Source organism: Megalopta genalis, chromosome 3 (assembly GCF_051020955.1).
Source record: "Megalopta genalis isolate 19385.01 chromosome 3, iyMegGena1_principal, whole genome shotgun sequence".
Classification (NCBI taxonomy): Eukaryota; Metazoa; Arthropoda; class Insecta; order Hymenoptera; family Halictidae; genus Megalopta; species Megalopta genalis.
In genome coordinates this window covers 18152839-18176223 of record NC_135015.1, presented here as the reverse complement: position 1 = coordinate 18176223, position 23385 = coordinate 18152839, and the positions used below count along the sequence as shown (strand labels likewise).

The 23385-nt window shown below is 48.8% G+C and overlaps 1 protein-coding gene and 1 long non-coding RNA gene across 2 annotated transcripts in view; one reads left to right on the top strand and one right to left on the bottom strand.

The window, feature by feature from the left end:
• Positions 1-23385, top strand: part of Ephrin (ephrin) — an 89831-nt gene that overhangs the window by 53302 nt on the left and 13144 nt on the right. The window contains exons 2-4 of the mRNA XM_033478352.2: positions 14695-14836; positions 15954-16257; positions 21560-21865. Coding sequence (XP_033334243.1) covers positions 14695-14836; positions 15954-16257; positions 21560-21865 — 752 coding nt within the window. The remainder of the gene's footprint in view (positions 1-14694; positions 14837-15953; positions 16258-21559; positions 21866-23385) is intronic.
• Positions 1-23385, bottom strand: part of LOC143259166 (uncharacterized) — a 70113-nt gene that overhangs the window by 45190 nt on the left and 1538 nt on the right. The gene's annotated exons all lie outside the window — the stretch shown is intronic.

Genomic DNA, 23385 nt, shown 5'->3' with positions numbered 1-23385 from the left:
CGCGCCGCATCGCATCGCGCCACGGCTGATAAATCTGCGGCTACCGGCCCGCAGGAACTCCGTAAGCACGCGCGGCGTCGGGACGCCCCAGACCGCGCGCTGCAACCTTCGGGGTCGACCGACTATTTCTTCCGACGACGCCGGCATTTGATCACCGATCGGGAGAGACACACCTCTACTTACCCGGCCCGTCCAATTACAAAGCGGCGGCGTGCCGGCCCACATAAATTACGGCCGACCCGGCTAATTCGAATTCCAGTTAATCCCGGGGACTAACTCGCGAAATACCGCGGCCCAAAATCCCCGATACTTCGCCACTCCGTTCCTGTTCACGTTACGGAACGTTCGCACACGATTTCTTTCGTTGCCCCTGCGTTTTCCGTGATTTTACATCTTTTTTCGCGTCGTCGTAGCGCGTCTTTTATCTCGATGCAGTATGGCACTCGATGTTTCAACCGTCTCTGCACCGAAAAGTCCACAGCCAATTGGAGTTTCCCGTGTGTGCATTGCACCACGGGACCGTTCCCGAAAGGGCTTGGCTGCACGAAGAATCGCACTCGTGGTTCTCCGCTTCAATGTGCATCGGTTGCAGATGCACAAATCCTGTGCATCGACGATCGTACGCGGCGTACGAATTCCTATAGTCCACAATCGCGGGCAGAACATTTGCGTTCTGCGACCTGAAGAAAGCTCTGCTTCGACAGATGATCTGCTCTGATAGAAAGGGCAGGGTTTGAACGTGGATGGCGATAACAATGAACGAAGATAATAGACAAAGATCAGCTCGAGAAATATTGATCAGAAAACAGCTTCTTAGAATCGTCGAGCCGCGAGTTTCAAACGCGCAAACGCCAATGTTCTGGCATCGTTGTGATAAAAATCTGTATAAAAGATTCGCAGGAAAATGTAGAATATGCAGATATTGTTGCCGTCAGGGTAGGTTACGCGCGCGCGCGCGCGCGCGCCACGAATGCGCGGCGCGAGTGCCTGGCGATTATAGAGAAGAATAGATCGTCGGCGTCACCTGTTCGAGGAGCGTGCCGGGGGCGAATTCCGTCAGGCGAGGAGGATCGTGTCGCCGCTTTCGTGGAGCTTGATAAATCGACGGTACGAGACGGAACCCCGAAAACACGTGCGCGGACGTGGCTGCGGCATAACGTCCCGTCGGACTATTTCTTTCAACGGCGGCCCTCTGATCTCCGGCCGGCTCTGACACTCCGTCTAGCCACTTTAGTGCCTCCATTCCACGCCTCGCGAGGGAGGTGGAACGACGGGAGGCGAGAAGAGCGCGTTTGTACGCTCCGGCTTTTAATAGGACGCAACGTCGCGGTACGCGTGGATCGATGAACTTTCGGTGAAGTCGCGCCACGCCGACGGGAACCGCGTTGTTCGAGGCTCGCCGTGCACCGGGCTCCAATCGGTGTGCGATCCTCTCGAGCTCGTCGTCCCGGCCCGTCTCGTTTCGATCCGGACCCTCTTCTTTTTTTCTCTGTCTCGCGCGTCCTCGCGAGATCGGCCGCGATCATTGGTCTCCGGACCAGCCGAGAAAATGGACAACCGTCGGGATCCAAATTTTCCCGGTTACCACCCCGCTGTTGCTGTCAGCGCGGCTCCGCGCATTCTTCTGCTTCGCGGAGATATCGTTGTTCCGTCTTTGCTCCAAAATTTAAATCTTTGTATCCGACGCTCCAAGACGCTCGGGATCGAATGCCTGCTGCCGGTATGACCGCTCCAAAACGCTCTTGCTTTGTTCGAATTGATATGTTGGAACTTGTACTGCGTTCTGCGGTTGAAACACTGAACACCGTTGTGAGTAGACTATTTTATTTCGTGTACTTTATTTAATTTTGTCTAATTTTATTTGATTTTATTTGATTTTATTCGATTTTATTTAGTTTTATTTAATTTTATTTAATTTTATTCGATTTTATTTTACTTAATTTCATCTAATTTCATTTAATTTCATTTCATTTTATATAATTTTATTTAATTTTTTTTAATTCCATTTCATTTTATTCAATTTTATTCGATTTTATTTGATTTTACCTACTTTAACTTGATTTAGTACATTTAATATATTTATATACACGGGTAAACACCCATACTATGCAAACATTTATAAAGAATCGGATAAAAGAAGAATTTCAACGATAACTCTCGTAGTTCGATCCTCACGAATTTGTTTTCTTTGGCCAAGACAAATTTAAACACAGGCTTGGCATTTACAAAAAACGCGGCCATCCTATCCCGGCAGTGATTCTTTAAATGGTAGCGACAACGGTTTAGAGCGGTTGAGAATCGCTACCCATCCCTACTACTTCCGCTTCTTATTGGCTAGGCGACTAGATAACGTCACGTGGTCGGACACTGGGAGCGGTGCTATTGGTCGCGGCGCGGAACGGTGGGGAGAGAAACGAGCGATTCCGCGAAGAGAAAACTGTATTTATACCGTGGGACGTGCACTAATCAAACTTTCTACGTGTTCGAAAGGCCAACAAGAATTCTGTTCCAGCACAGAGAAGTATTGATACAAAATCTCGGGCCAGCGATACGTGTATCGGTCTGTTTCGTCGAGGAACGTTTCCTATCGCCAGCGCGATTCCCGGACGATGTCTCTTTGATCTCGGATATCTCGAGCAAAAAAGAAAAAGAAGAGGGACAGTCGGTGACGTCGGCCAACGAGGACCTCGTAAATTTCTCGAAATGCCCTCGTTGACTATGATCGCTTCGTACTCCCCTCCCTTTTTATATCCATAAAGCACGCGGGGCCGCGGCGGCGGTGTATTCTTTCGCGGAAGATTTATCCCGACGGAACATCGTCAATTTCCTAACGACTCGGCGTTATAATGGAGCCGTATATTTTAAGCGGGGGCCCCTCGGATATGCCTCCTCGAGTTTCGACGTGTTTTAACGCGTCGGGCACCGCTTTCGCCCAGAATTACATACACCGCCACGAGGATCTTCGATGAAACTTCGCCGCGGCCGCGGCAGTTTCGATCGGATCCACGGAATCGACCGCAACAACCGCGATCGCGTGAGCGAATCTAGACCGCAGAGCGACGTCTCGGGCTTTTCGGGAATCGGCCAGAAATCGATCCCCGTTGTTTCCTCCTGCGACTTTCGTTTTTTTTTTCTTTTCGGCGACCCGAATCGAATCGAGCGCCGCCGCTAATTCTTCTTCCGAAATCGCGAGAAACCGAACGGGGCGATGAAGGAGGCACCGTTTCGGCCCCGGTAACAGGTTTCGCATCCGCGATCGTCTCTCGTCGTTCCTCTCGGGTTTTAGTCCGTTCAGAGGCCGAATCCGGGGGGAAAAAATTACCGAGCGGCCTCGTTAACTTTCGTTTCGTCTTCGACGGGCCCCGGCGATGCTTCCACCCCGTGTTTTTCCGCGCGCTCGTAAATCTCCGCCGGATTATCGGCGCCGGTGAAAAACTCCCGGCAGATTAGGGTAATTAGTATGCGGAAAGAGAAACGGTTTTTTTTTTCCTACGATGCCTGCCGTGATTGCTCAATCCTACCACTCCGGGCAGCCTCGCGTGAAAGTCGCGGAAAAAGCTTCTTACACGGATCCGCGGCGAATAAACGCCCGGAGACTCTCGCCGGTTTTCTAGCCGATGCTCCACAAAGATTCGCGGTGCCATCGGAAATCGTTAAACGTCTCATTTCCCAGTTAGAGCTAACGGTAGAGCATGTTCTATCTCGCGGTAATATACGGGGTGTCCCGCGTTTCTCGCAGCCGCCCGTTCATTCTTGCAATTAACTCGTCTCTCGCGCGTTTGCGTTGTCGCGTCTTTCGCACCTTTTTTTTTTATCTATGTCGCAACTATGTCGGCAAAGCGTTTATGGACTTTTCGTTGTGCAACATTTCGGTCGTATTTTCGCTTGCGGAATACACTGCTGAAGTGGTATACGTTCGGAAAAATGCGGGACACTTTGTACGTCGACGAACTAGAAACCGATTTGTGAATACTGCTTGTGACATCTATTGTCTCTTGCTACTTAGGTAATCGTTTCTTGTATATTGGAGTTATGTACAGCGTGCTGAGGACTCGGACAGAAATACACGGAATACGTGCAGCCGTTGTATTACAGCAATTTTCTTCGTAATTTAAACGAATTGGAGCTTTCGATTGTGATCATTAATTTGGAAGAGGAAGAAGTATATAGCTAGTTATTGTGTGCTTACATTAGCTCGAATACTAACAAATTCGACGAAGAGAGAACAGAATTGTATTCCGACTTAAAAGAACGGAATAGCATCCATTACTTTGCAATTGCAATCAATTGCAATAATTTCTTAGAATGAAAAGAAAATTGATGTTCATCGTGTGCCCAAATTCACTCGAACGCTTAAATATCGTCGACAAGCGATTAGAATTTTATTCCAATTTTAAAGGACAGAATAACGCCTATGCTCGACAAATTATTGCTAAAAATCTTCATCGCGAGTCAGACTCGTTAAAATACAGCAAAGGGGTTAAAACAGAATAATAGGACTGAAAATTGATAGTACAAGGAAAACCGAACGCCCGAAAATTAAAAACGTATGCTAGCCCGCGGATTTTATGCAATTACGACAAAAACTGAACGAGTCGAACGGAAGACATCAAACGCAACGCCAAAAATTTCACGACGCCGTTCCGTTATTCTCAACCGATTAAAAACGTTAAGAACGAAAATAGATTTCTTCGTATCTCCTGTCTGTTGCAAAAGAAATCGAGGCACAGAAGTTTGATTTTTTCCCGCAAAAGTCCGCAATTCGTCACGATTCGCTTCGACGCGCTCTTCCGAAATAACGCGAAGATTAGCGAAGTCGCTCGAAGTCTCTCGTTTTTCGAAGGCGAGAGAAAGGACGGAAAAAAATCGTCGTCCCGACGAGAAGGACAGGGGCATTTCGAAGAAGGGTATGCAGAAAATGCAGAAGTAGCAGGAAGTCTATTCGAGTTAAGCAGGACGCAAAAATAGACCGGGCCCGAGACGGATTCGTTCGCGGTCGAAGGCAGACGCCGCCGGGGGAAGAATACAATAAATATTTGAAGTTAACTAATAATAACACCGGCTCGTCCTAATGGCACGGAGAGACGAAAAGACGCCGCCGTCGGGTCCCTCGCAGACGACAACGAAGACGAAGACGGCGACGAAGACGACGACGACGACAACGACAACGACGACGACAAGAGAATCACCCCGCGCGCCTTTACATAACGCATTAATGTCGTGCATTAAATGGACCGAGGGCGGCGCATAGTGGACCATCTTCGAGGAAGTTATTATAAATACGGCACGAGATCGTGGTATTCGTCACGGTACGGAAAGCCGCGGGAATGCGAGCGTCTTTTATAAATAATTTAAAAGTTCCGAACGGGCCGCCGTCGCGGAGTGCGCGAACGAACGAACGAACGGAAACCTGTGTTTCGGCAAAAAAATCTGCCTTGGAAATAGATTTACGGGACAGAGTGCGCGCTATTATATGAGGCTCCGTTTTATATTTCCACCCGCGAAGTAAGTTACGTCAGCGGCGAAGTTGAATCTTCTTTATAGAGCCGGGCTTAAAAAGTTCTGTTTCGCGGGCGGGAAGAAGCGCTCGACCGGCTACCGGCAATCGAATTAAGCCGATTCCGAAGAACTTTTCGAGAAAATCATTTACCTCGACGGAACAAAAGGTTAATAAGGAGACACGGTCGGTCTCTGTCCTCCAGGGAATCGGGCCCGTCGCGAGCATCGACTCCTCGAGCCGGCGACGAGCGGCCGTAAAAATGTCGACGACCGTTTTACACGGAATTATACTCTCCACCGTGACGGAGGGACCGGGGTCTAGGCGGTGCCCGGTTCTCCGACGACGAAACACAAGAGATCGTCTATGGAAGCAGCAATTACGGAACACGTTACAAAATCGCGGCGGCGCGGCAGGTGGAGAGATCGATACGCAACACCTTCCCGGAACCCTAATCAACCGCTCCTATATATTCCTGTTTGTATACATGCGTGAAAGCAACCGTTCCCGGCGTCTCCGGGACCCGGCATTTTTCCCGGCGCAGGTGTCGCGATTCGGCTGCCGTGACTAATGCTCGAATTATCATAATTACTGAAACCGTGAGGCCCTCGACGGGCTGCGACCGAGGCCGGACGGTTGGGGCGAAACTCGAAAATCCGGGGAGTCGCTTCAATGAACCATTGGGCCCGCTTAAATAATTCATAAGTGGCCGTCCTGCCGTTATAAATCGTCCACGCTAATTCCCGCGGACGTCGGGCTCCGTTAACGGACAGCCTGGAAAAATGTGTAATTGTTCGCAGCTAATCGTTCGTATTAGGACGAGCACATTGGTTTTACGCTGCGTTCGGCGAACAGTAATCTGATAACGATTACAGTAATGTCTCTCTAATCGAAGGTCAGATTGTCCACGAAAATGGACTTTTTTTGAAGAGGTGATACGATTGTTCGAGCCTTCTGGCTCGTTTTTTATGGTTATCGATTGGCAACAACTATAAAAACGAGCTGCAAGGCTCGAATAATCGTATCTCCTCTTCCCAAATTGTCTATTTTTGTGGACAATCTGAGCGTCAATTAGGGAGACATTACTGTACTAGGTTCATCTGGTAATCATGATTAATGAGTAAGTTGAGTAAACAAGTAATTACGACTGATGAACAACTTAAGTAAACAAGTAATCGCGACTGATGAGCAACTTGAGTAAACAAGTAATCACGACTGATGAGCAACTTAAGTAATCAAAAAATCATGAGTAACTTAATTAATCGAAGCAGATCTGATCGTTGGTCATGATTAACATTGTAATCATTGATCATATAATGATTACTCTTTGTGATTATGATTATCTGGTACATTATGGTAGTTAACGATAATTCTGGATAGTTTTTAGAAAATCTGCATGTATATCATGTCTCAAAGGAGATGTCTCGCTATTTTTTATCGTCCTTCTACCATAAGATTACTAAGTTCATCTGGTAATCACGATTAATGAGTAACTTAAGTAAACAAGTAATCACGACCGATGAACAACTCAAGTAATCAAGTAATCTTGATTCATGAGTAGCTTAAATAATCGAAGCAAATGTGATCATGATTAACAAGATAATAATTAATTACCTTTTTGATTATGATTATCTGGAAAATTATGGCAGTTAACGTTAATACTGGACAGTTCTCAGAAAATCTGCATTAATATCGTGTCTCAAAGAAGGTGTCTCTCTATTCTTTGTCGCTCTTCTAGGATTTTTAAGATTTAACAGGGGGATTCTTTCGAATATGCAACGAAATTAAAAAGAATTACATTTTTTTTTAAAAAGAAAGGTATCGATACCTCACTCGCGCATAATGTGTCAATCGCGTTTCAATAACTTCTGCACCGTCCTCGAGTGACCTAACCGGCGCTCGGTGACCGTCCAAGGAGCGAAACGATGAATGAAAGGGTCAAACGGGATGGTCCCTTATCCGGCAACGTCCAAGGACACGTCCGCGATGCCTTCTCTGGTCTCTTTGCACTTTTCCTCTCTTGCCCCGCGTGTCCCCCCCCGTCTCCCCCGCGTGTTCTCCCCGCTCGGTTCAGCATCCCTGTTTGGTCTCTTTGACGCGAACGCGAGCTTTGATATTCCTGCCAGAATATCCCACTTAAAGTTAGTGCATACGCCTGCGCTTTCTCCGCTGCTCTCTCTCTCTCTCTTTTTCTCTCTCATTTCGCCACCGCGGTCCATCTCGCCCGCACCATCGTTCTTTCTGTCTCGGTCGCATTTGCACGGTTCCCTTCCCCCAGCGGCCCCCGCGGTCCCGGTTAGCGTTTCTTCCTCCCCGTTTCTCACAAAGTCTTTGTCCCGTCCGGTCTCGCGAACGACGCGATTCCGCGGCTTTCATAGCCGTTCTTCTCCGGACGAAGGCGGCGGATGCGCGATGAACCTCTCCTTAACACGGCGAAACGAAGGTCAGGGATCGATGATTAAAGGATCCCTTTTGCAGGCCACGGACGAAGCGACCGGGGTGGTGTCGTTTCTCCGTCGATCGTCTCTCCCGAGATTTCTATTGCTTCCCGGCGTTCCTTTCCGAGATCCTTGAATACCGTGAACCGCGGGGAGAACGACGGTAATTACGCCGATAGGAATCTCGCGTAATTGCGGCCCTCGGAGCGATAACTTTTTAGCTTCGGCTACGCGCCAGGGCCGCCTCTTGCTTCCACTTTCTTTTTTCTAACGCGATCGGCCGGGACAGAGAAACGACAGATCTCTCTCTCTCTCTCTCTCTTTCTCTCGCCGTTTGAAAACGGGAAACACGGATTGGACACGGCTGTGGCGTAAGTGTGTAGGTGCCTTCATACGCCCGTTCGATTTTGTATGCATCGTCGTATAATGCGCCTATGTGTGCCTGTACACGTGTATGTGTATGTATGTGTGTGTATGTGCACGGTTCCGGACCAGACACGCGTAGGCAAAGGAAAGAAGGAGTGACGGATAAAATTGATCTCGGCGAACGATCAACAGGAATTTCCAGGGGTCCCGAAACGATGGAGGTCCACGATCGGTACACGCCCACTTTTTCGTTGTTCCAATTAGGCGGACCCTTGCGTAGGTTTTATTTGGTAGTTGATTGGTGTCGGCCGGACAGTAGTGGGAATTAATGAAGACGGTTAAGGGGTAGGATATGTCGAACAGTTATTGGCCCTCGAATAATCCCGCCGGCGCTCCGCGGATTTTACAGGCATTTACCCATCGAAGCAATTAACACCGGCGACACGATTCACCGGTGAAAGAGAGCCGCGGTGTGTTATATGTACGCGTATTATATGCACATACACGCGACACGGAAATTACGAATAAACGCGCGGACAGCACTGAAACCGGGCTCCGTAAATACAGTCCGGGGCTCGCGATTACCAATAAACACCCGTGCCGCCGGTGATCGAAGGCGCATACGAAATCCGCGCGAGAAAACCTAATCATCTTCTATCGTGCCTCGATATTCTGTTAGTCGGTGTGCTACTGTAGCATCTTCGTTCAATGGGTTCGTTGAAAACGGGTTCGTTCGCCGAAAAATCTTCGATTTCCGTAGATTCTCACTACGTGAACTTGAATGAAAATTTTAATCGCAATCAGTTTTTCATAGAAATTTAAATCGCGATATGTTCTTAATAACAAATTTTAATTGCAGTCAGATTTTAACAGATATTTAAATTGCAGTACGTTCTTAAAAATTCGATTTAAATCGTAGCTCAGTTTTTCATAGAAATTTAAATCGCGATATATTCTTAACAAAAATAATTCTTAATTGCAATCAGTTTTTAACAGATATTTAAATTGTAGTACGTTCTTAAAAATCCTATTTAAATCGTAGCTCAGTTTTTCATAGAAATTTAAATCGAGATATATTCTTAATAAAAAGTTCTAATTGCAATCAGTTTTTAACAGATATTTAAATTGTAGTACCTTCTTAATAAGAATTTAAATTGTAATCACTTTTTGTAATAGAAATCTAAATTCTAACAAGTTTATTAACCCCCTGCCGTACCACTTTTTTCGCAGTTACAACGATCAGAAGTGTTTCGATTGTAATAATAATTACTGAGAAGAAAAAAAGACAATTTATATATTCATCGTGTGTCCGCATTCACTTAAATGCGATTTAAACACCGACGACAAGAAATCTAAATTTTATTCAGACTAAAAGGAACGGAATAGCGTTCACACTTAACCGGCTGTTGCTAGAAATCGCCGTCACGTGTCAGACTCGTCAAAGTGCGACAAGTTGTTAACATTACGTACCAGTTTATTATTAATTAACATACTTTTAACGAGTTCGACGCGCCATTTCTGGATCGTCTAGCAATGAGAACCCAGTGAAATACAGCGATCAGCGGATCCGCAAACCTGTATGTATGTGTGTGTGTATGTGTGTGCAACAACCGAATAACACCGGGCGAACATTAGTCGGTGCAACATTATCGTGTGTATCAGGTGGACGAAAACGTTGTCCACGCGAGCCCCCGATATTCAGAGACGCGCGCAGGTTTCAGGTTCGAAAGGGTCACCGGAGACACTCGGCCATACATATTCATGCGGGGTATTTACCTAAGGCCAGAAAAGAACTGTTAAGAACCAAGGCAACGTATCGCATTAATACGAGGGTCCTCGTCGATCCTACGAATACGTAGGTATATGCAAATGACACCGTTCCCGCCGGGGAAACCTTTAAATCACACATCGAGGCTACCAATAACACGTCGACGATCGTAATACAAGACAGCCTTTATGCGCCTCTGCCAGCAGGAGTACCAAAACCGCTCGCTCTTCGTCCTCGAGTTAAAAGGATCGCCGGTTCTAAGTACCGTAACATGCAATAACAGGCTTTCATCGGGCATAATTCGAGCCGGGATTAAAATAACAAATAGACGAGCGAGGAGGCGGCCGACGCGTGTTAAGCGTAATCGGGGGTATACCTTGTTGGAAGTCGCGCGATCGGTGCGCGCGTGTCGCAATTTGTTTTTTCTCTTTAACGAGATCCTAATACCGAGAGAGCGGAAGAGAGAAATAGAGAGAGAGAGAGAGAGAGAGAGAAAGAGGTGAAAAAACACATTCTGAAAGCGTCGCGTCCGAGGCCCGGTTTCTCCATAATTTTCGTATTTCATTCCGTTGGCCGAACAAGAGATCGAGAGGAGAAAGGGACTGCCTCCCGGAGCAGGTTTCCTTCAAAACGGAATCCCCGGCAAATTTATACATCACAATTCACCGCGCATCGCCGCCATTAACGCGTCGACGACCGGGGAACAAGACGGCCACGGTACATCAACCTCCGTGGAAACGGAGCTGCCCGTCCCGAAGTACCAAAAGGAGCCATGCCGTGCTTTTATCGCGAGTAATTCGGGCCACGATCGTACGTATACGGTGTCTAATAAATTCGTGAATGGCCGGGCTGCGACTGAAATGTCCTATACACCCACGCGGGACTTACACACAGCTCCGAACGGGGGAACGGAATACGTGCCGGGCCGAGTCGGGCCGAGCAAGCGAGCGAGCGAGCGAGTGGCCGGCCCTCGTCGTTGTGTGCGCGTGCCTTCTCTCCTCCGTCTCTCGGTCTTCACGGACCCGGGTTCCGAGGTTGTTGGCGTTGGCCTGCGAGCTTAGGGTGGGCACACCGGAGCCGACCGACCGACCGACCGACATGGGGGCACCGAGAGAGAGCGGATATTATCGCCAAACGTTAATTTGGTCGAGGCCCGGCCTACCTTCCAATTTTCGAGCCCTTACACGCCCACTTACGAGATTGTCCGTTAATGCTCCGAAACGTCGGGACGCGTTTTCGACGCCCGCGTTTTACCGCCACGGCGAGAGAGAGAGAGAGAGAGAGAGAGAGAGAGAGAGAGAGAGGAGCTTTACGGGGCTCCGGCAACGACGCGCACAAACACCACAGACCCGCCCGTAATCCGAAAGTAACGTGGCTCGCTCTCGCACGCGAACTCGAATTACGCAAAGTGAAATTACGCGCCGGGGACCGTCTTTACGGTCCCCGGGGACCGCGGCGCCGTGTTTTCTTACGCGGCTCCGTGTGCTCGCGAAACTTCGGAACTCTCCGGGAGGGGGGGGGGGAGCCTCCGCCTAGCCGCCTCGCCGGATACCAGTGATTTACGAAGATACCAGTGATTTAGACCCTAAATATGGATCCTGGCATTAAGATAACACGGCTTAAGAACTAAATCTACTAGGTCCTCCGCCGCGGATACTAACACATAGTCCTTAGCAAACCGTGCCTCTTTGGTGTATATCGCGCGATATTGCTACGCGATGCTATTCATTACTCGAAATTGCACGTCGTTGCCGTCTCCGCGGCGCGCTCGATGGATTTAATCGCGCGCTTTCTAACTAGAACGATGTTTATGCACCCGAGTGAGTCGTTGGCGACGGCGAATATCATTTCGTACCGCTGCAATATATATATATGTATTATTGTACAGACGTCGAAATCACGGATAAACGGATCGCTGATTTTTATGCGAAGCGAAAAGCGTGTACGCGTCGAGTGTACGGGATCTAGAATTGTACATAGGTGCATGTGTTTCTTGTTTTAACAGTCTCGATGAATTAACCCTTAACGGTCCAATGCCGGCGTACACGCGGCAGAAATCGATAAAACCGTAAAATCTGGCAGGAAACATTGGAAGAATAGGCACGATTGTTTCGATGGAAATATATCGACGAAGTTTTATTTAAAACATGAATATCTCTTCTCTATATTTGATAGAAAAATTTCCAGTAAAAAATTTCTCTTCGTCTGAGAAAAACAGTCTGGACTTGGCAGTGTGTAAACTGGAAATAAATAGTTCTGGTCCCCTAAGGGTTAATAACTGTGTAATAAGATTCTGAAATTCTTCCGATGTCTTCGTGGCTTCGTATTTCACTCACCCAGTTCGTCTATAAATAGGCAATCCACTGATATCCACTGATAAATCACGATAATGTGCACTTTTCGCGGCTCATTTTTCTCTAACACGTTCCTCGTGTTGTTCTCTCCTGAGTAGACTGCGGATCTTTGTGCATAATCAGAATTTTCTTAATCGATAATAAGAACCACGACTTAAACGCGAACAATAATTTTTCGATAATTTCAATAATTCAAGTGGATCAAGAGTGCAATGCGAGAACATTCTTGAATTCTTTTGGCACTTTCATTTTTTGATATTTTGTCTAGTCAATTTCAGCATAAATGGATGAAAAATCGAGCGATAAGAATACAATACATGCAATACGACGAGATGAAGTGCAAAGACATAAAACATTAATGGTCTAAGTCAGTAGGTGCAGTTTGAAAATACCAGCGCGTTAATAAAGCAAGAAATCGACTCCGAAAATACCCGCGAAATCCAAGTATATAATTTTATGAATGAAAACTGAGACAAAGAAAGTCAAAATTGACCCTATCAAACGGCACTTTTAAAAACCGTTCGCGAGTTAAACGATCCCGGTAAAATTCAGCTCTCGTTCGGAACACGGATTCGACGCGAACGAACACCGAAAGCCGCGGTCGAATTCTCGAAACCGCCGTACGAGGATATCTCGTCGGCTCGCGATCGATGCGAATCCACGGGAAGAATGTTCGCATCGCGGGATCGTCCGCGGTCCAATTACGATCGTCCTTCACCTTCGAGAAATGCGAAACAGGCGGGAAGAGAAGAATTTCATAAACGAAGAAACGACGTCGCGCGAAGTTATTCGGCCCCGGTAGGCGTTGGATTCCCGGCCGCGCCAACGAATTTGCATAGCCGACTACCGATAAGCACGCGAAAAATTTATCATCGATAGCGTGTCCCAACATTGACACGATAACGCCGCGGCCGCGGGATCGTTCCCGCGGCGAGCCGTGGCGTTCGCGCTGGAATTAAATTAAGCGTCGCGAAAAAGAAACCGGGGACCGGCGCGGCGGTGTCGGCGGTGCTGGCGAGTCGGTTCGAGCGTTAAGAAAACAGGGAAACCGTATTTCAACGGTGCCTCAACATTCCGGTGGACGCCGGGTCATCATCGCGCGGCCGTATCTAATTTATGTAACCCAGAACAAATATACTCGGCGGGCATGTACGGGCGGTACGTGGCCGCCGAGAGGCGAAAGGAAAATAAATATGGGGTCGGAAACAAGTGGAGCGACCGCGAGAACCAAGAAAATAGTCGCTCCGCCGATTCGTAGACCCGAAATAGGGCGGTGTGAACAGCAGGAGACGTTACTGTGCTCGGTGCAACGTGGAGGAACGGACGTGTATCGCCGTATGTGAGCGCCGTTGGGAAGAACCGGTTATATAGGAACCGTCCTCCACCTTCCTCCACCTCCTCCTCCTCCTCTTCTTCTTCTTCTTCTTCTTCTTCTACTTCTTCTACTTCTTCTTCTGCTGGTTCTTCTTCTTCTTCTTCTTCTTTACCTTCCTTTCTACATATTCGCCGACCTTTCGTTCCATCCTCGGCAAGTATCCAGCAAGCTCCTCCGCTACATAATACAGCCGGAGCCGGAATATACAAGCACACCTGTGTGCGTACATGTGTGTACATACGCGCAGAAGCCGTATGTACACTTACGTGGGGTCCCGACACCATGGGCGCCTGCCTATCTGACATTGGGTGCCTACGAGGGCGAGTCCGCGCGTCCTCTCCTTTTTTCTCCCTTTCCTGACCTGGCTACCGACGGGCCCGGAGGGAACCTTGTACTCCCTGCGAGGAACCTCCGGGGGCGTCGGAATTTCGCGAATGTTTCATGGATACCCTCGTTTCCAAGCGGACCGATACGCGGAAACGGCCGGACCTATTGTGCTTTCCCCCCCGTCGACATCCCGCGGCGAACGGAACGTAGTCGTTAATGTTCGTACTCATCGCGCGGATATCCCGGAATTCATTTTTCAAAGGCTCGGCCGTGTACAACGACCGGCTTTCTTTTTTCTTTTTCTCTTTTTTTATTCTTCCTCGTCGGGAAAAATATATTAGCCGCTTGCAATTTCGTTCCAACCGCGCGCGCACGTATGCGTGCGCGTGTTTCTCTCTGTGTGTGTGTGTGTGTGCGTCGGGACGTTCTCGTCGGTCGGTGTACGCGAGCTTGTTCCGAAAAGTTCGACCGGCTGTGCTAATATTGTACTTTGTATTTGCCTCGAAGAAACCGAATCGAATCGTGAACCATCGTTTGCTGACGGATCCTCCCTCCTCTTTCTGTTTCAGATTTCGAATAGACAATACGGATCACATAATAGACGTGAACAAGAACAACGCGGCGTTCGAGTACGACCAAGTGAACATAATATGTCCCGTGTACCAGCCGGGGACGTATGACGACGACGCGGAGAAGTATATCATCTACAACGTGAGTACACGAAGCGTTCGACCGCGAATAATTCAGGCCCCGCTTCCGGTAAATGTTCGCCCCGCGGAGAGCTGTGTTCCCTCCGCATGGCCCCGGGATCGGCAGATACACATAAATCGTGTTGCAGTAACGCCGGCCCATTACACCGACCGAAAAAATTGTCAAAGGGCGTTCCTGGGATGTTTAGACAGCTGTTGCTACTCGAAACTCGTTCGTTAACTCGCTCGCGCCGGACCCCCAAGAACGACTTCCGCCTCGTACAGCCGACTTTTGACACAGCTCTGCCACCGGGAGGGGCTGCTGCTTTCCACCCTCCTCTCGAAAATATTCACAACGGACCGTCGCGGCCGCTATTCCTGAAATAATAGAGGCCTCTCGGTGGCCCGGTAATCCCGAGAAAAACATCCCGTGAATCAAATTGTTGCCGGCATCGTGGAAAGTTCCCCTTCGCGGGTGCTGTCGTCTCGTTGCCGCGCGCCGTTCGCAGGAGATTAAGTCAGATCTGACTTCGAGGGAGTGGGGATAGGTGACGCATGCGCCGGGAGTCCGCAGCGGCGCGGCGTTGCATTTTTCGCAATGAAACGAATTATCCTCGCTCGATAGACGCGCCAAGACGCTGCGCGGGATTCCCGGCGCATGCGTCGGCTATCCCCACTCCCTCGAAGTCGTGTCTGACTTATTCTCCTGCGAACGCTGGTTCCGAGGTTCACTGACGACGTAACCACGAACTTGCGAATCATCGCCGAGATCTAATCACCGCTCGAACGCTCGTCGTCCCGCTCGCATTTTCTCGATAGCGCGGCGATCGTGCCCCACAATAGACATTATTTCTCCCGTTGACCGTGTCTTAACGAGGCGGGACCTAGCCGAGCAACAGAAACCAGCCTGCTTCGGGCCCGCGCGCGAACCGCCCGGCGGAACTTCTTTCACAGTAGTCAATCAACGATTAATGTCCTTTTGTGGGGACCGCGCGGGGCCCGGCTCCGCGAACGCCGCGTTCGCCGGGTCGTAAAACAAAGAACCACGGCCGGACACGGCCGGGTTTCGCGGCGAACCGGAAGCGTCGCCAATTGATTCGCCTCAGAAGTCTTACAACGCCTCCGCCGCGTTTCCGTAGGTGTCCAAGGAGGAGTACGAAACATGTCGGATAACGAATCCGAATCCGCGGGTGATAGCAGTCTGCGACAAGCCGTTCAAGACGATGTACTTCACGATCACCTTCAGGCCGTTCACACCGCAACCCGGAGGCCTGGAGTTCCTGCCGGGACACGATTACTACTTCATCAGCACCTCGACCAAGGAGGACCTTCACAAGCGCATCGGCGGAAGGTGCTCCAGCAACAACATGAAAGTCGTGTTCAAAGTCTGCTGCGGCAACGAAGCTGACACCTCGTCGTCCTCCGCGACGTCGCGCAACAACTGTGAGTTACTTTTAACCGATCTTTCGCGATCAACGTTGCCGATATACACGTTTCGATATATGTACAGTAATGTCTCCCTAATTGACGCCCAGATTGACCACAGAAATGGACAATTTGGGAAGGGGGGATACGATTGTTCGAGCCTTGTGGCTCTTTTGTTATGGTTATCAATTGCCAACAGCTATAAAAACGAGCTGCAAAGCACGAATAATCGTATCTCCTCTTCCCAAAGTGTCCACTTTTGTGCACAATCTGAGCGTCAGTTAGGCGCTTTTAGTTTAGCTCAGTTTAGCGCAGAAATTCGAGTTCTTCTTTTCTTTTTGTATTGATCAGTTGGCTGTGGGCGACGAGTATACAATAATGTCTCTCTAATTGACGCTCAGATTGTCCATCAAAATGGACGATTTAGGAAGAAGAGATGCGATTATTCGAGCCTTCTGGTTTATTTTTATAGTTATAAATTGTCCACAATTATAAAAATGAGCCGCAAGGCTCGAATAATCGTATCTGCTCTTCCCAAATTATCCATTTTAGTTGATAATCTGGGAAGAGGAGCCTTGTGAATTCGAGCCTTGCGACTCGTTTTTATAGTTACCGATCGTACGATTATAAAAACATAATACAAAGTCGGAATAATCGTATCTCCTGTTCCCAGATTGTCCATTTTTCTGCACAATCTAAGCGGCAGTTAGAGAGACATTACTGTATGTACTCGCACGTTCCTCGGAAATGATCGACGGGAAGCTTCTAGCACGATGCTTCGACCTTTTTTCTTTCGCTCTACGCTTCGAATGAGGAGATCGTGCTTCGCTTTGTAACTTTACGTTTCAACGAAACAACGATCAGAAACCGGGGAACGTTCGAGAGACGAAGTCCAAAGTCGGGTAGTGGTTTTGGTTTGTTTTCGGGCATGATTAAATTCATATTTATCGAACAAGATACGTCAACCCTTTCCAGTTGCAACCATTTCAACTCGAAATCCAAAATCGTTCTTTCGATCTATATTATTTCCGTTTTATATAACTTTGTATGCATGAAATTGAATTCTGTGACTCGCGTGACGGTTACGCTTTTAACAGTTTCTTAAATGTAAACGAATTCGATAATATTGCAATTATTTTGAAACGTGATGCGACTATTTTTAGCGGTGGCTCAGAGTCGACTGCAAAGGGTTAGATTATATTTTTTATTAAAAAGTAAACAAGATGTTACTCTTACTCGTTAAATATATTCTCTAATGCAGTTTACTTCTGAACAAAAAATTGAATATGTCTTATTCAATAAATACAAAGTTAATCACGTCGGAAAACAAACATAGCAAGACATAGCAGTTGGTCATCGCCACACAATGACCTGCTTCGCTACCCTAAATTATTCGAGATTATGGTTATTATGCTTACGCGATCAGTCCTATCCCAAGATCCATGAAACGCGAACACCAACGAGTCGCTCGATGTTCTAAATACCGGATTGCCATGATGCGAAATTAAAGAACGCGCGTCGCATTGAAAGCGTCGACGGGAGTCTCGCGCGCGCGCGCGCGCGCGATCCTCGGGCTCGCCGGTCAGCAGGAAGAAACGAATCAGAGGAGTACCGCGCCATAAATTCATTATCCCGCGATCAGTTGTAAAGTGGAACAACTTTTGTGCCAGGCTGGACCCGTCCCACCCCTCCAGCGTGTCTTCTGGCGGTGCTTACACAGCGTGGTCCCCCTCTCAAATAATCCCTATCAATTATAATTCTTACTGTGCACCATTTGTTGCGGTCGGGGGGCCAACGCCTGTGTCCCAGAGCACAATAAATTCCACTATTTCATTCTAGTCCGGTCTCTCCGCTCTCCCTAATTCGTTCCAGCCGCCCTCCGCCTCGTTTCAGCCCGCTACCACCGGCCTCGACACTCGGCCGGAGACGATTCATGCGCCGTAATGACTAGGTATTTCGCTGCCCGAGAACTCTGAACTCTTCGGCGTCGAGCGCGCAGGGGATTCCACGGGACTCACGGCCTCGAAATCCTCCTCTGCAAACGCCGAGCGTTGCGTGGCAGCCGCGCGCGCGCGAGAACACCACCGTGGCCTACGATTACTATCGTCGGTCACGAACCGCGAGAAATGTTAATCTCGCGGAAAATTTCCGACGCTGCGCCGCTACCCGGTTGCCCGCGGCCGCGGCCGCGGCCGACGACGTTTACGGTGGCAATTAGCCAGCGAAAACCGGGAATTAATTTCCGATTTTATTTCCACGATCGAAGCTAATTCCCGTGCCGGGTCTTCGGGGACACGAATATATCCCCGGCGACTCGGCGAGGCATCGACGCTTCCTCGAACCGCGCCACGCTCATGGAATTCTCGCTTTCTTTCTGTTCCGCGAGCGGCGCGGATTCCGACGGACGTTGAATGGTTGCCACTCTTCGATTCCCCAAATCTCGCGTGTTCGCGTCATCTTTTTCATTTCTCGTCCACATTCTACCACGCGGCGGCCGCATTCCGCGGCCGAACCGGCCGCCGCGCCCGCGACCGACTCGTCGCTTAATTGTACTCTAGGATTCGCCGTTGGAAACAGTTTCTCTTAATTTCGCGTAATACCAGGTCGCTGGTTGCTGAAATAATAAGTGCTCAAATAATATGCGCGAGGTGTACCAGTCATTCTCGACCACGTACGCAGCGCACGCATATTCGAGGTTTCCTGTTGCACTTTCAGATTGCATTCTCTTCGTCAATGTCTCCGTTTCACGGGAAAAAGACATGACACTTCAACGGCGGACCTTCTCGACGGAAATTTAACCGTGAATGATGCTAACGTCATTTATCATTTGAGCCGTTTATTTTGAAAGTGGCATAAGTCACGTTGTTTTTAAGTCGATATATTTAAGGGTTTGCGTTTTAACACGTTTAAAAATATGGATGCTAACTTTCGAGAAGATTTACTTGTATTTGTTATCTCAGGATACTGATATTTTTCTCGGTACAAATAATTTCGTATAATCATTAAAAAATCACCACTTTTCATTACGGTAAAGTGACTTATGCCACTTTCAAAATAAACGGCTCATTTTATTCGTCAGTTTTTATCAACACACTTCTTAACATGCTCTTTCGATACGCGTTATTTCTTTCGAACAACTTTAATGCAACGTGTAATAATTTACATTAATTTGTCAGAAACTAGATGTTTGAAGAACGATATCAATAATCTGGGTCTAAATAGACCCGATCCCCGGTGTCCAAGCGATCGTTTTCATTTTCCACCGTTCTAAAATAGTTTTGAACCGCGTCAGAAATGAATTTCGAAGTACAGTAATGTCTCCCTAATTGACGCTCAGATTGTTCACAAAGATGGACAATTTAGGAAGAGGAGATACGATTATTCGAGCCTTGCAGCTCGTTTTTATGGTTATTGACGATCGGTAATTATAACGAACGAGCCGCAAGGCTCGAATAATCGCGTTCCCTCTTCCCAAATTGTCTATTACAGTGCACAATTTGGGCGACAATTAGGGAGACATTACTGTACATTTTTCGAAGACTGGAGATTCTTGTTCCGAGTTCACGCAGAAACAACGACAACTCGTTGGTCTCTACTCTCTCCGGTACGTTACGATTACGCGAATTTGAACGAAACTTTTACAACGTCCGCGGCGATAACTATAACGGCGGCTAGCCGCGCGCGCGCCTATTATTGTGTACACGGGCGACATCCGCGCGGCGCAACGCCGAACGATCGCCGACGCGATTAAATAAAATTTAACGGCCGCAATCATAACCGCGTCTGTTCCGATACGGACGCGGCCGCGTTAAAATATCGAACGCGCGGGTCCTCTGGCTCGCCGATAATTGAAATCGATGTGCGATTCCGCCGTTGGCTCCGTTTATGGGCCGGCCGTCGACGCGGCGCGGCCGCAGTCCGCGAGGGCCGCGTCGGGCCGCGGCCGAAAATCACACGCAAAACTCGGTCGTTGCCGGGACCGAAATTGCGCCGGAAACGTTATCCTAAATCATCCGACCGAAAAGCGCCGTTGCCGCTCGTAACAACGAGTATAATCGAATCAACGAAATTCCGAGCGACTCGTTTCCACGACCCAAAACGAAAGTTCCGATCCTCGTCGCCTCTCCGCGATCGATGAAGCCCGCACGACCGTATATCCCGGGCCCTTCTTGCCCCTCTAATTTAATACTTTATTCCCCGGCGAACGAATACGAATGCGCTTTCGCGCGGCCATTAATAAACCTCGCTGGAAATCGAACAGGACGGGCCACGTAACTCCGGCGGCACGCGATCGCTCAAAATATTCGCGGGTCGGACAGTGTCCGCGCGGACGACGCTCAGTCGCGCACACCTTCTCACGAAAAGTTCGCACGATTAATAAATTCGCACGATTTTTTTCTTTTTTTTTTGTTCGAAACGGAGAGCATTTTGTTCGCGAGCTTCAAAAATAGAGAATCGAACACCGGCGACATTAAGCATCGTTTTGATCTAGTTTTCGCGGATATCTATAATTTGCCGATATTTTGCTGTATTTATGTAATCAACGCTATTTGGTGTACTTCAAACTTGTATCTAAAGTTATAACTAAATAGCTTAGAAATCGGAAAAATGGCGAACTTTAGATTTCGCAGGTAGCGGCTATTTTACGTTGCTTCACAAAATTAACCAGCATATATTTGTTCCGGTTTTTTTTCGGCGATGTTTCACTTTATTCGACGACTTTTACCACACAGTATATGCCCCCAATGAAACGAAATTTGAATAAATTCTCCGCGAATATATCTCTATAATTTCAATAATTGTAAACTTAAAAGTTTGCGAACCTTAATAGTTAAAATCGCGGACTATTTACATGTTACAAATCACCGGAATTCGTCAACGTTGACGGCCTATATCTCGATAACTATGCACGAAATTCGTACAACGTATAGTATGCACTATAGCATTTTTTTGGCGCTAGATACAGTAATGTCTCCCTAACTGACGCTTAGATTGCCCACAAAAATGGACATTTCGGGAAAAGGAGACACGATTATTCGAGCTTTGCGCCTCGTTTTTATAGTCGTTGAAAATCGGTGATTATAAAAACGAGGCGCAAGACTCAAATTAATCGTATCTCCTCTTTCCAATTTGTCCATTTCTGTGGACAATCCGTGCGTCAATTAGAGAGACATCACTGTAGTTCGGAAATTGCATTTTGCCTAAGATATTTGGAGAGAAGTTGCCGCTGTGCAACAGAAAGACAGCTAAAACGAGTGAGAAAGCGAGAGAAAGCGAGAGAGAGAGAGAGAGAAATGTAATTTTTGACGTGTGGTTGCAGCCGTGCCCGTGACCAGCAGCACCGTGCCAAGCAGCAGCTCGACCAGCACCGGAGTTTTGGGTGGAGGAGCCGGCGGAATGGCACCCCAGCCACCACCAAGCGTCCTCAAGGGCGGAGATCGATTCTACCCAGGGGGCAACATTCATCATCATCACGATCATCATCAACCGGCCACGGCAGCGCCGACCCTGCCCCACGCGCCCCCTCCGGCTATCTACCCCGTGCATCCGCATCAGCCTCCGATTCACAATGGACCGCCGTCTTCCTTGCCGCCCAAGACCTCGATCGGCCAGAAGAAGAAGAACAGTACGTATACACAGCTCCTCGCCACCTGCTCCCTTTGCCGCGGAACGAGTTTCTCGATGCTCCTCGCGACCATTATCTTGGCCAGCGATTTTTCCCGGTATCCCGGCTACACCGACATTAATTGCGGAACGGAGGGGCGAGAGAGAGAGAGAGAGTACGTCCGCATGAATTAGTGGATTTTCGGGCCGGACACACTCGGAGATTGGCGGCCGATTTCCAGGATCGGAAGATAGGAAATATGTGATTCAGCCCCCCGTAACGCTAATCGGCCGGCCTCGCCGTCCGTGAAACCGCCCCGAGGGCGCCTCTCCGCGCCGCGCCGCGCCGGCCTCTCTTCCACCGTTTATCGGTGATGGACGCGAATCTTTTCCGCGAAACGAATTTCTGCCCGTTCCCCGGAATCGTCCATCACGGCCGGCGGATTTCTTTCGCGTCGGAATTAATTACAGCGACGACGACGATCTCGTTGACCGACGAGACCGGTCGTCAGCGGCTCGTCAGCGACTCGTCGATGCCCGGAAGATCGTCGCGTCGAAACGCTTTCGCGACGCTGTCGACGATCGTCGATCCCCGCGTATCCTGGAAATCTGGCCGAATCGGCCCGACCGGCCCGGCGGATTTAATTATCGCGAACGGAAGCCCCGGTAATGACGGAAACTCGAGTCGGCGATGCGGAGGACTTCGGGGGCGCGCGCGGCGCGTCCCGGGAACGGAGTTCGCCCCTGTTCGCCGTCGAAGCGGCCGAGCACCGCGCGTTTTGCAATTGCACCGCGCACGGTGGAGGTGTCTTTAATCGTTGGTTCCCTTTTGCCGGGCCGGTAATTATTACTTTGTATCGAAATTACTGTTGCATAAAATTAAGATAAACCACTCGTCCCCGACGACTTTACTGCTCGTTATCTTATGTAAATCTTTCTTTCGGAGGCAGGAATTGCCGGGTTGCGTCGGGGTTCGTTATTAGCGCCGCGTAATTGATATTTCTCCTTTTCGAGACGGCGCGCATAGTCACGAGATCCCTCTCGCCGCGGCGCTTCCTCGGACTTTCTTTCAGTCATTATTTTTCTCTTTGTTTCGATAGCAGTGCGCGCAGCAGCGTCGCCCTCCTCGCTCGCGACCGTTTAGGCGATCTGTGGGTGGGAGCCGGGGGGAGGGAGAGACCGTCGCCGGTTTCGCTGGTGTTTCCACTCATTAAATTACCGTTACGTAGTTGAACGTGACGGTCCATTGCGTGCCAAACAATCATTTTACGTAATTCAGCCGGCTTATCGGTCGGTCGCATTAAGTCGGATAAAGTAAATAACGAGCGAATAAATTTTAATGAGGTTTAAAATTTTATCGTCCGGCCGTACCTTGTTCTACTTGTTACCGGGGCCCGGGCCCCGATGCGCCTCCAGTGAAATTGCATCGGAAAGAGTGATTATTAAAGCGCGCCTCGGCCGGCGGCGCACGTGAAACCTCAACGGTCGCCGAATGTTCCCAGCCGTGTCGGCGCGTCGCAACGCCTAGAAATAAATTTTTGC